General features: G+C 40.7%; 1 protein-coding gene across 1 annotated transcript in view; it reads right to left on the reverse strand.

Moving 5' to 3' along the window:
* The window catches only part of adam12a (ADAM metallopeptidase domain 12a), a 74567-nt gene that overhangs the window by 33579 nt on the left and 26641 nt on the right, over nt 1–14347 (reverse strand). Inside the window, exons 4-5 of the mRNA XM_079334187.1 lie at nt 3642–3720; nt 159–235 (exon numbers count right to left, since the gene is read on the reverse strand). Coding sequence (XP_079190313.1) covers nt 159–235; nt 3642–3720 — 156 coding nt within the window. The remainder of the gene's footprint in view (nt 1–158; nt 236–3641; nt 3721–14347) is intronic.

The following is a 14347-nucleotide window of genomic DNA, read 5'->3' on the forward strand; positions in this document are numbered from 1 at the left end:
ACTTCCATCTTGGCTTGAACTTCACTAAAAACTAAAGACGAACAACCTCTCTGGTATTTGTTGCATTCATTGATTTTTTGGCACAACTGTAATAAGATAAATATGATAAGCCCAGTGATATGGTCAACATTTGAACAAAGAGTGACTGACACACTTACTTAACGCCAGAACAAGTACTGAGGCTGACGTCGGAGTTGACATGACCCACCACCTCGCCGTGGTAGTAACAGTTTGCCTGTGGGAGAACAAAGAAGAAGAAAAAAAAAAACACTGTGGCATTTAAAATTGAAAGCAGAAAGAATGGAACCAGAATTAAATAAAACATGTCGAAAAGTTTTAAGCACAGTTCAACGACAGCAGTCCCACATGATAACTGTGACGAATGACCAAATGAACTCTGGGGAGATAGTCTTTTAGGGTTAGCAGGAGCAGATCAAACCCATCACCACGACCTAATGACGGCTGAAGTATGAGGGGAATTTTTCCATTTCCTTTGCTTGATGTTGGGTTTCCAGGTACCAACTGTCATGGACTGCCTGTCAAGCTGCAGCAGGGAGTAAAAAGAATGAATTAAGCCCATGTTTATTGAACCAGGCCTGGCAGCAAGAGGGTGGGGAGGAAGTGTCTGGTTTAGAGTGAAAACAGCCCCTCTGCGAGAGCTCGACTCACTCAGGTGAGGTCTGACCAGCAGCCCTCAGTGTTTCATTCTTCTGAAAAACAAGAAAATGTGAGTTGTCCAACCCTCACTGGCTACCTCTAAATATAGAATAAAGGCAGTTAACATCAATGTCTGGCCTTCTTGAGGGTGCTGAACCTGCTGAATGTACATGTTTAGTTTCTTAATGGGTTCCTGGTGTTAAAAGGAAATCCTTGCTTTGGATCTCAGTACTTTTTCAATTAGAATACTTAATCCAACTGTAGATTTCTTAGTTCTCGAACCTGCCAGAGACACTCCGAATCAAATGTGAACATTGGTTTTTTCAACCTTTGCTTATAGATATGACTTTATAGTTGGTAATAAGTCGATGTAGTGCTGACAGGTTGAGTTGCTACCCTGAAAAGAGAAGGAAAAGCAAAATGCTCTTTGAAAAGTTCAAGACCATAAGTTAATATTCAAAAAGCCAAAGTATAAATGTTTTTGGAGATACGTATAGCACTTTCATTTAGCCAATTTAATATCTGAAAGTTTAATTTTTTTTTGTTCGCTTCGAAAGCATAGAAAGAAGAATATTCCCCTTATTCCAACCATGTCCAATATGGCAGCCATATGTTTGAAAAGTATTTCAATAGATACATAATTTTGAAGTAAGTTGGCCAGACATCCTTCTTATTCTTCCCGAGAACATAAACCAAGCCGCAACCATCTTCTTCCAACATGAACAGTATATGTCTGAGGAGTCATGCAGCATGATGAAAATAAGTTCTTGAGGACAGAGTTGAAATATATATTTGGCTACCATAACCCGTTGAAAGCACAATCTCTTATTCAGAGCAAGTCCAAAAAGTCGATCCAAAGCCCGGAAAGCCTCGGTTTCTATGAACACTCCCCATATCGCTACGTAGATGTGTACTGAGAGAAACCCATCCATTATGGCGAGGCAAAAAGGGGCAAAGAAAGGACAGCCCGTTACATGAAATATGAAATTGGAGTGTTATGGGGAGGAGCAGGGCTGGATTTAGTGCACTGAGTTAATGCTACCACCTCATGTTTCTTTGATGAGATCATGACTGTGATGCATCGATATGCGAGATATGAATAGACTTTTTGTTTCTGCAGAGAGAAATGAGAAAGTAAAGTGCTTACGCCTACATTTCTCGAATGAGGAAGATTAATAACTAATACCCAGATTATTGTGGGAGCCCACCCTGGGTGTGAATATTACATTGTTTATCATATGTCTGCACTTATTATTATTCCACGTTAACTCTTTAATATCCATGCTGATGATTCATATTCCCAGGAGATGGTTTCCATGCAGCACATGGCATTAATTTATTGTCTTGATGTGGAAGTTAATGTGAAAGGAGGGGTACGCAAAAACAGACAGAGGCAACCAAGGGAGGGCTGACTCACACTGAAGTCACTCCCAGCAGTACCTTGACTTCAACACTATATCCCTTTCCTGGATCCATGTATCAGTCTCCACCCTGCCAGCAAGACAAATAAATTTAATTTGAATCGTTCTTGAAAGATCTGGTCGTTTCCAGAAAAATACCCTCCTATGAGGAGCTGGTCGTGGTTGTGACAGAGGAATGAGAGGTTGAAAGATGTCAACCTCTTATTCTCAGACACGAAGCGGCGTCTTACCAGCAGACTTTGACCAGAAACTAGTATTCTCTACACTCATCTTCTCGCCATCAATTTGAGCAATCTAGCTTCTCAAAGTTTCAGAGTCCACCCTGAGCTCATTCACTACAACTACTTCTTTGTCTTTTACGCTTTGGAATGGCAGAAATTCTGATGAGATGACCAAGCCCAGACTGTGATTATCCAGCTCTGCTCTCCCAGCATTCTCCTGTGGAAAATATTGTTAATTTTACTGTGTAGGGTTGGCTGTAATTAATGATATTAATCCCCTCTTTTGAGGGTTTCATCATATTTAGGCCAAGCATTTTATACACGGCCCTCACATGCCGTCTATTGTTGGGCTTGATGGGTATCTAAACAAAAATAAGATGTCAAGACGTTTGCTTTCCAAACTGAAAATGATCAAATCTCTGAAATCAAGCAAGAAGGTAGAAGTATTAAGTTCTAGAAGCTTTTCCACTCCAGCAGTACTAAACTCTTTCATTGCTGTGCATAGGGGTGCAGCTTCCAAACAGTATTGCATGCTTCCAATCCTTAAAAGAAAACCCTTCAATAGGGGGCTATTTATGGAACCATGGAAGCTGTTTTACAAGAACCATGGTATTTGAAAGCAGGACATGTTTCACTTGGGAAAAGAAAAAAACAAAAAAAACAAAAAAAAACCCCTAGGCTTAAAAAGATTAGAAATATCAAGACACAGAAAAAAAAATCAAAAGAAACCACAGCAAAACATCAATAGTTATTACTGGAGCAATTCAAAAGGTATCAGCTATGCAATTATTAAATTACACAGAAAATTATAGTTTATATTTGCAAAAATCATTATTTTTAAAACCAGCTGTGCTGTTGTGATTTAACATTTTAGAACAGCAGAATTACACTCATAAATGCAAGGATAGGTGCTGAATATTTCACTGTCAGAGTGACTTCTGAAGTGCACTTTGATGTTCACTAGCTCGATATTTTCTTTCAGACCTGCGCAGCAAAAACTGTTTTTAAGAAGGTTTTAAGTTATCCATTATAAAAGACTTGAGCTGTTCTGTAAAATGTGTCAGTTCTCTAACCTCTGTCAGCTTTTTAGTTTATCAAATATGAATCATCCGGAAGAGAAGAAAAATGCTCCCGCTTACCTACAAAGGCTTCCTTATGCGCAAGACTGACCATTTTCAGACGCTTCAAAGATTTCCAAATGCAACATCCTTTTTTTTCCCCTTCGCTTTCTAATTGAGTGACATAGGAGCACAACAAACCCGGACCCAACCAGGCAACAATTCATGAACAGCAAAAGAAAATGTCTAAGAAGAAAAAGAAGGTTTTTTTTTTTACAACATACCGTGAAATTGTGAGAGCCAGTGACTGCGATGCCATCTTCCAGGTAATGGGTTTCTGTATAGTTGCTTGCAAACAGGCCCCTGAAAAAGAAACACAGAAGTAGTCAGTCAATCTAATGCGCTCAATCTTGACATTCCAATGTATGTTATGATTCCTATTAGATTGAATAAATGAAAAATCAATCCTGCTTTTGAAGAGCAAACATGGAGTAGAGAGAGAATAGAGAAATGCTGCTGTGAGGTTATCCATTATAAATTGTTATACACCACATACATGCGGCATGAAAAATAAATCATTATCAATCAATAACGTATTATGTGTGAAACATTCTGGCGGTAATTGGCTTACATGTTACAAGTAATGCATGATAGACGTATGATACGGAAACAATGGAACTGAAGGCATTATGCTGACAGATAAAGAGTGGAGAAACATTTATTTACAGCAGAGACACTCTCAGAGGTTACCAAGTAGTCCATGAACATTTTATGTCCAGAAAGAACAATAAATCAACACTGCAAGTATCTGCTGCAGGCAAACAGAGAGCAGCACATATTCAGAGGCCAACTGCTCCCTGGTGTTCAAGTCAACACAAAGTGAGGGAGGGATAACTCCTTGGTGTGTAAAAGTATGTCTTTTGTTTATAAAGATATTGACCTTTGTGCATATCCTTGTGACAGCACAATCTAATATTGCAAGGGGGAAATGTTGAAAGGCGAAATGGCAACAATGAGCTTTAACATGCTATTCATCATGCAATGGAAGAGTGTTTTTCTATCATTGTGTTACAACAGCCATACTGTGTTCAAAATGCTTTGTTTATTTCATGGGCTTCCCGACAACTTAACCACATTAAGTATCGGTGATCATTTATCATATGAGCAGAGGTTGCAGAAGTCACATTCTTCACCTCAAGTAGAAGTGATCTGACTTGTGTTTAATGAATGGGATGTAATAGAAAATATTTGAAACTCAGGGAAACCAAGTAACACACTTTCAAGTATTTAGAAAAGACTGATATAGATGTGTTGATAAAAATTCAATGCTGAACTAAATGTGAAAACGTTAGCGCTCTGAAATGTACTCATCGTTCAAAGCCTATTGAAAGAGATTTCTCTTTGCTTTTCTGTGCTCTTATGTTATTTCTGGATACTACTGAACCTGAACCATTCAAACTCTGAATGAAATTCAAAAACATTTGAAATCAATATAATTTTTCTTTGCTCCAACGGGCAAATAAGGTGGATAGGGATATGTCTTGCTGCCTAAACAGCATCTGCCATGTTGGGTTGTTGACATCCATCTGTGTACTGTAGCTAGTTCCCCCTATGTGAAATGGACAACCGCTAACATAACTGTGGACTCATCTCTAGGTCGAGTTTCCTCAAAAGTGTGTTTTGTTATGAGAAAAATAAATAAATAAGACTGTTTCAAAAATGCCTGTTGTGTTTCATTTTCAATAAACGATGCACTAAGACTTTTCTTCTCTAAGCACTACTGTCCCATCCATTAAACCGAGAAGGTTCTTGTTTCCCACCAAATGCTTTGAAGCTGCAGTAACAAAGCAGGTTTTTTTTTTTTTATAGAATGGGCAATACACGTTTTTTTTTAGCTTTTTTTTTAAGTAGGGGTTTGGACATTGAAAGTTGACAGACAATATTGTATCTGAAAAATCTCAACGTTACAATAAACAGTTATGTGCTTTGTTACATACCCCTCTGCATAATGAAAGATACCAAACAAGAAAAAAATATTTAAAAACCTCTTGGTATTTTGAAAAGAAACCCACAACACAATGTCCCACTTACTTTGAGTCTATTCAGCCTCAAACCATGTCAGCCTTCCTCAGCTGAATGGACTGCTTACATATCACGGAGATGTACAAATATGTTGGCCTTTGTGGTATTCTAATGTTATTCAGGAGGGAAGCTTCAAGCTCTTCCTGTATTTGGTCCTCAAAGGAAATGCTTTTTCCGCAGTCTCCCTGAAAATCGTCTTCTTCCTCATCACCATAAACCTCCTGTATTTGGTCGTATTTTACTGTACCAGTTTAAATATCTGGTTAGCTAACAAAGTAGCGACACAGCACTGTACCTGTTTGCCTGATTCAACCAACTGATACTCTGTGACATTGTCATGGTGTATATGTGCTACTGTACCAACCATTTCAGTTCAAATTTATCTTGATAAAACTATAGTAATTGGCTCTTTTTTGAAAGGGCCAATTATTTTGTCAGGACAAGTAAAAAAAAAAGGGGTTTGAATAAAAAGGTGCAAGAAAGGTTATTATTCAAGTGAAGTATACATGAACACTATAATTATGTATGGTAAAGAAGTATTTTCACTATGTTACCTTTCATCTTGAATATTAGCTTTTGAAAGTTGTTGAAAGCCTTACGTGTTGAAGGTTACTTAGAACCACTAAGGGTTAGGATTTCTAGATTTCCTTTTTGGTTTCCAGACTCAAGCAACAGATGCAAAGCCATTAAAGCCCCCAGTGATCATCTCTACACCTATTGTAGTTTTCCAAAACAATCTTAAATGCCTGGTGCCCTGGTGGAAATCTCGGTTTCCTATGATTGTTTGAGGGCTCAATAAAACCACTGAACAGTTCAATGCTGTGACTATAAAGACCTTTTCACCGTCACAGTCACACCAAATCAATCATGGCTGTCCTTCTTGTCACCTACGGAGATTACTGAATACTGCTTTCCATTCTCTGGGGAAGTAAAGTACACTCAGCAGGAGGTAAGAGGATCAACAGCACAGACATCAACAAATGAGCCAAGATCCAAAAAGGCCACATGGACCCCTACAGGGCTGATTTTTCCAGCATGTTTATTTGTGTTCATTATTTGTGCAAGCAAAAATCCACGTGTCTGTGGATTTAAGTGTACTGTACAAACAGGGAATGCTGGTGTACAGTACTGCAGCGTACACCAGCAGATGGTTGGCTGGTGCGAATCCACAGCAGAGGAACAAACCTCAGCAGGCAGCTGGATTCTCTTACTGACCTCACCGCTGACAACCCAGCTGGGAGTGTCAGATGTAACAACCAGGGGAGGTAGGTTATTTTGTTTGGGAGCTGTCAGCATGAGACACAATGCTTCCCCGCCCTCCACTCCTCTGCTGAGCCAAAGAGCTGGTAATAATCATTGGATCAAAGCGAGGCCAGAGAGGAGAGAGAGCGCCACATAAAATGATGCGTTTCTTCAGTCTTAATAAGTTCTGCGCTCTCAGTCGGACACACAACCTTAACATCTGCCCACTACACACAACCCAGTGTGGTGGGTGAGTGTGTCTGCTTGTCTGAAACACCTCAGGATAGTGTGGGTATAAAAAGATGCTGTAGACACCCATGTGTCATCCATATGTTACATTTCATTTCTAACTACCAATGAATGACAATGGGAGGGGGGTTGGTGTAAGAATCTTGTTCAAGCCCTCTGAGAGAGAACATACAGTTGTTGCTGGATTAAACCCAATGACTGTTGAGTATATGATCAAATTGTAGGGTATAAAAAAGTTATGAGCCAATGTAGGCAGTCAGCAATACCAAACCTGCATTTAAAATAGCTATTGGCTTTCACCTATTTCCTTACTTGAAAACTTTATTCGCACTTCATTGCTGAGATATTAGAGGTGGATGTAGCCTTATGTTTCTAATGTGAAGCTAATATGGAAATGGCTTAAAGCTTCATTATTTCTTCAACCCACCAGAGGACGAGCCCATTGGTTGGAAAAGTAAGTCTTCTTGTATGTAACCAGATGAACTTTATCCTGAGTGAATCTTTTACCCAAGTTAACATTTTGTATGAATTAAGAGTCTCAATTCTGTGCATTGCATGAGAATCACAGACTGTATAAAATATGGGAGTAGCCTCAGGGACGTTGACCATCATTATCTGAAGAGGGTGTTATCGAGCCCAACAATGGAGGTTCCTATTTTTGGACATGCCATCTCCACATAACTTCCAATCATTGTAGAACCACTCAGGAGTCAGGAAGTGGAGCTGAGGTTGGCCTTAGGCTACCAAGCAACTGCAACGAGCCCAACTGTGACTCCACCTAATCTCTTATATGCAAATACATGCAAAAATCTTCGGCTGAATATCATCAAAACAGATGTGAAATAAATAAATCCCTCGCCATACAGATTTTAAGAAAAATGGAAAAGTGGACACTTTACCATTCCGACTTATTGGGGATTCCTCAGCCTTTTGAGGCAGAATAAAACGAACACTCCAGGAGCTTCTTTGCAATTCGCATTGGCTTCATTTTCATCACCTCAGGTTGCCACTTGACAATATCAAATATACTCATTCATGGCATTTTTGCATTGCTTGCAATACAGATACACCACTGACAGATCTTTACAGATTTTCAATAAGCGCTAATAGCCAGTGGTAGCCATGTATGTGTCAACCCCATTCTAATGTATAAATGGGCACATGCTTATTGTTTAAAAATCCCAGCCTTTAAGGGGCTAGAATGTGATAAAATACCTTGAAAGGGTGCAATCTTTCCAACACACATTAAAACAAGCAGAGAAATTAAGTTCCAGAAGTACAAGCTTACTCAGGAAAGTGTTGAAACACCGAAACAAACCTTAGTCCACACTAACCAGCCAACAAGATTTATGGTTTTACTCCATCGAAGCATAGCAATGGACCACCAGCCAACCTCACCATGTGTTAAATTCCAAGAGCCTCTGCTTTGCATGGCAGCAGCCACTGTTTATCAATAAGCAGGGAGTTAATGAGGCATTGGGCAAGGAAGGCAAGAGAGGGTCTTGCCCCCATTTAAAATGCATTACCCCCCCTAAAAAGGGCCACCAGAAGACTCAGTCTGGCAGACAGGGAATTGGTATATATGAGAGGCACCAGCAGTCAACAAGAAGATACAGCGTTACGGCTGTTAATGCTACACCTGTCCAGAGTGTAGGCAGGCTGACACTTGAACATCCACTTAATAAACACATAACTGCAAGTGGGTCACAACAGAAAGTAACTCTCGCTGAGATTTCTGGGACTGCTCGTCCTAAAACTCAGAGACAATGATATTTGTTAACATCTCAGCATCTGTTAGACAGGTACAAGAACCATAATTACAGTCTTCAATTTTACATCTTGTCATGCTGTCTCTAGCCTGAAAAAGGAAAAAAAGAGTCAGATTTTCCTGTCAGTAGATTTGACAACGCAGACAGAAAGACAATGAAGTCACTTCAAGCTAATCCTGAATGCCAGCAACGAAATGCCAATTCTGTTCTTCTGCCTGAAATGATCTTTTTTTTTTTTCTTCTTCTTCTGTTGAATCTCTTTTCATGATTGTCACCCTCTTCTGTCTGTCTTTGTACAGGGAAATTACTTACACAATACCTCATCTGAATAGAATAAATGCATATAAAGAAATAAATGTCGTAGCTGAACCCTTCAGGCAGATCCTTTAATCGGGGAATACAATCACACATGTCAGAGACTTAATCTGTTTGGTAAAGTATCGACATGTTCCGGCATTATTTGGCATGTAGTCATTGCGCCTCGTTGTAGTGATCGCTCTGCTCTTTGCATGTAAAGTAAATGTTGTTGGGTTTGAGACAAATTAATTGAAACGGGCCTGATGAATTGGAGGTAGTGCCTAATCAATCAACAGGAAAAGGGAGGTCTTATCTGTCAGTGTATGACCTCGAAAGAGAGTTTCTGACTGTTTAACATTGCACCTGGCAATCATGTTGAAGAATGTCTTTTTCAGCTTTTATATGCTAATGCAGCATTGTTTTTTTTTTATTATTGATTATGACACAATATTGTACATGCTTTGATTACTTGTGATATGATCATGGCAATAACAAAGCATTTGAATGGGAGACAAGGCGAGAGCCAAGCAAAACTCACGCACAGGCTGCAAAAGAAGCACATCATAAGTATGGCAGAGACCGTCTGGGATACTTCCATTCAAATTTGGTTGAAAAGACAAAACATCTGACTGCAGGCCAAGAAAGTGTTCCCATCAAAACTTTAGCTACATGGCTTTAGGTTTGCCTTTGTTACTGGCCTTATGTTTCTGCTGCTGTACATTTAGCAGAAAATAATAATAAACCTTTTTTTGGGGGGGGGGGGTCAAATGAGGTTCCAACTTCAAGCCGTGCAGATATCCATATCTATCAGATATCCAACCAGGCTGTGGGTGTAATTGTGCAAAAGAAAAGGTTAGCACTTACACATTCTCTGACAGCCACGTTCTCTGACAAGAACATCTACTTCCTTTTTTTTTTTTTTTTTGGGAGAATATAACTTGAGTATCCTTAATTGAATTGCTACGATCAGTACTTTGACACTACAGCCTCCATTATTGTTGTTGGAATACATGTAAGATCCGCGCGGAGTAATTTCCCAGTCACAGGCTCCGATATGTCTCATTACACTCAGACAACCTAATCAAGGAGTTCTGGACAAATCCTACTGTTAACCATGATAAATGAGAAGCTCAGGCAGAAGGCCTCTGCAGAGCTAGTAGCTTTCTTGCACTCGCGAGCCCTTCTCTGTAACAGAAAGTTATTTAGAACAGATGTAAATAAAAACATTAAGAGCAGATGAAATCATCATCAAAGCGACATGTTTGTTATAAAAACCTAATCTAGGAGCTCCAATTAGTAAATTACATCGCAAAAGAGAGACTTCATGAGGCAATGTGGTAGTAATAACGTCCCCTCTCTTTCATGTGGCAAGTGGCAAGAACCCAGCTTGGTTCGGAAAAAGTGGGATCATGTGCATGAAAAATCTACAATGGCGCAACCCCCCCCCCCCCCAGCCAAAAGAACTTGTCTCAGTGTAAGTAACTTTTTTTTTTCCAGAAGCGTCGGGAAAAGGGCCAGTCTTCCTGGCTGTGATCTGTCTGACATCAGGCACTGTTTCAGGCAAGTGCCAAGTAGAGCAAAGAAGTAGAATTCCCCCGCTTACCCCGAGCTCAATGCAACTCCCAGTCTTCATGAAGCATGTCTTGAACAGAGCCATTAGAGCATGCTAGCCAATGATTTCTGCTCAAGGAAGAGGGAGGGGGGGGGGGCCATAAAAAGTCAGGGGCAGATGGTTTTGACGTTATTTATATAAGCTGCCATGTTCAGAAGTGAGTTAACATTCAGCTCAGTGGCTCTGCTGGCACAAAGGCCAGCACTCGGTCCAACATGACAAGGAAAAAACACCAAATGAATTTTTGCTTCTGTCAAGAATTCTGTTGGAAGTGCAAAAAATAAAAGTGTCCTGCATTCATTTCAAGAGAAAGCAGGTTGAGTCCTGATTTGAACTTATAACTGCCTCATTACGATTCTTTACACCTGCGTGGCACCCCGAGGTGTTTGATAAGCCAATGAGATGGTCAAACAAAATATCCATTAGTCGCTGTTGCACACAAGAATTGCAGCGACTGTCACCTCAGGATTGATGTGGTTAAGCCCAGGCATGCCCCATGAAATCAATAAAGTGTCATCACTCTGCAACATCTGCGTGATGGATGACTCCACAAGATCCCAATTACAGTGAGGGGGATGATGAATACCACCTCAGCAATGGATGACTTCTTTGGAATTAGGACATAAAGGCAACAGTACTCTTTGATGAAGTGTGGAGACTATGATGCAGATGATGATGAGAGACACCAGTATGGCAGTTTCAATCAAAATAAAAAAAAGTTTCTCAAACTCTTTTTACAGGAGTTGGTCCACTAACACAAGATGTGCTTGTTGAACAAACTACAGTCAGAAACTAACCATCTCTACAAGTAGAACTATGGTGCTTGTTTGCATTGAGTGGTTATTGAGATGAGCTGGGGAGTAATTGTTGAGGAGCATGCCTGTTAGGAGTCCATGGCCTCTCAGACATGTAGCCATTGGGAAAAGGCCCCTGAAGGTAACACTCTGAGTATCCTTAAAGGTCTTCAGCAAAACATCTTCTCAAAGTTTACCAAGTTGAGATATACAAAGATACCTTGTTTGTAAGACAATTGTTTACATCGAGTGTGAATCAAAGAGAGTTAAGTATGTAAATCAAGTAAAGGCGTATAAGCCTAATTTATACTTATGCGTCGCGTCAACCACGGAGCTACGCGGTTGACGTGGACCCTTACACAGACCCTAAATATTGGCACATTGACATTCGCAAGTAGCGAAACGACATTTTTTCATCCAGGTTCCTCAGTGAGCTAATGAGGCAGCCGTTTTCAGCCTCGATTGGTTTAGTGTTCGGACAGACCTCCTCCTCAAACATCTTCTTTGTCGCCACTGCCCCCTAGCTTCTTGGAGGTGAATTGCAGAGTTAGCGTTCCCTTAACGCAGAATGCTCAACGACGGCGTCGGGTCTATGCCGAGGACACAGCATCGACGGGACGCAGAAGTATACACTAGGCTTGAGAAAAAGAGAAAGATCCCAGAGAGGAACTGCAGATTCTCCAAGAATCCACATGTGAGAACATATATCAAGTCTGTCTTCACCAAACAACAGCATCGGTCATTCTGAACACAGCTGGTTATTTTTTCAAAGCAGATGTGGATGATAACCATTGTCTGCAATCTAAACCGAGGCATTTAAGGTGCCTCAACCTCAGAGATTTCAAAAATGGTCTGGAGAGAGCAAGAAATCCTCCAGTGCCGTTTTCTGCATTTTGTCAAATGGGTCACTGCATGCAGGATGAGCATTTTGTTAAGGTATGAGGTCTTGTTTTCTTTCAGCTGTCCCTCGACACAGTTGCTTCCTGTGTCACATTAAGCACACATGCTGTTGCCTCATCATATTACAGCACAGCACATTGTCTCGTGCTGCTTCACAGTCCAAACATTCCACTCAGTGAAATGTTGGTAAAATAATACAAAGTCCTGCTGTTGTGTTTTTCTTTTGTTTTTACTTATCTCTGGGCTGGCTGTAGTCACAAAGTCGTGTCTGTGAACACTACAACCACAGGAGACGTGTTACTTGGAGTCATGTGTCGTTTCTTTGCCTGCTGTCACTTGTCAGCATGGAACATCAAGGCACATCTGGCCCTCACATGTTTTACTTGCTCCCTCACTGTTTGTCACCCAAAGGTATACACGCACGAGCCAAATGCTGTCTTACCCCAAATTTCCATTCAATCCCTCAAGGGATACAACAGCACAAAGAGCCTATTTAACTTCTTCTTAAAACCTTTGTTTCGTTCATGACTTCCCATTCCTCGAGAACTCGGAAATCGTGTTCACATGTGGCTAATCGAAAACAGCGTGACCTTGGGCTGAACGATATATTGTTTTGCTAATGTAATTGTGATGTGCTCACAATGTAAGTCGCAAAGCGTGCTATGTGCGAATACATAAGTCACGACGTAGCAAACGCAATGTGCACATACTCAAGTCATAACACAGCACATGGGGTGTCAGTCAAGTGGCTTGAAGGAAGTCACGCTGCCACTTTTGTGTTGTTTGATACAAACCAAAATGTCCAGTCTTCTTTTTCTTTCCATGACATGCTAAACGCTGCTGCTGTCACAGACGCAGCCGCATGAGGCAGACGCTCAATCACAGACAGGAAAGTGATTGTATTCCCACTCTTGAAAGCACCACGTCCAAGAGCACATATACAGTACAGACAGTTAGCGTAGCAAATGTGCTGCTGATTGGTTAACTTTAGTGGAAGCACACACAGTGTTGTGTGAGACTGCTAAAGAAAGAGAAAATAGTGCAATGTAATTTTTTTTCCCCCCACTATGATTCAGTCCCAGTGTGAACTCTCAAAGCTGTACTCAGATCGTGTGAAGACAAAGCCTCCCTTATTTTTTTTTGTCTCGCCTTTTCACAAGTGGTAACTAAATTCAAACAGCAGGAAAACAAATAAAAACAGACCATTCTTAGCAGTCCTTTCCAGATGGATTTTCTTTCTCTCTTCCATCGTGGCATGGGCCAGTGACATTGTTATCTGAAACTAATTATCCTGTGTGCCAAAGCAGCAGTCTCTCAAATCGCCTTTGTTGTTGTGGATCACTGGAGGGGAGATCCTTCATCCCGCTTTCTACTGCAATCTGCCCTCGGGGGCCTTAGTTTCTCCATGGCTAAAAGCAAGCCTTTGCTTTACTTCTTCACCTTCCTCCGTACGTGGAGGAAGATGGAGGAGAAAAGTACGTCCCGGCTTGCTTTAAGGAATCTTTCCAATGTGCTGGTGAGCTTGATGTGATTTATGCACATCTGTGTGGGAACGCGTGTCTGTGCACTTGTTCACATGCAGGTATCACTGCATGTGTGGTTGTCACAATGTGGGTTGTGTCTGTGCTCCACACACACACACATGCAAATGCACACAGCAGGGCTCATGGCTTATAGATCATGCAACACATGTTTTGTTCTTTCACCACTTTCAGCAAACCGCAACACTCCTTGGGTGATTTCCTAAACTGCTTATGTAAAACGTCAGTGCATCCTGTTTTACAAATCAGGAATGCATTATGGAACTGAATAGTTGTCTTGTATTTTGCAAACACTTCAATCAATTCTCAAAGGGCCAAAATGAGCCGAAATTACAGGGAATTACTCTGCTACTCAAGAGGGAGCTCAGCTAGGTTTGAAAGTAATGCAGAGGGGTTTTTTTTCTTTTTGAAAACAGTTTATTTTTATTTCCACACCCAGAAACCTTCATTGTTTTAATGGGATACAGAAATCCTCATATTGATGTTCTAGTGTTTAGCCTGCAG

The sequence above is a fragment of the Symphodus melops genome (genome assembly GCF_947650265.1).
Source record: "Symphodus melops genome assembly, chromosome: 21".
In the NCBI taxonomy this organism is placed as follows: domain Eukaryota; kingdom Metazoa; phylum Chordata; class Actinopteri; order Labriformes; family Labridae; genus Symphodus; species Symphodus melops.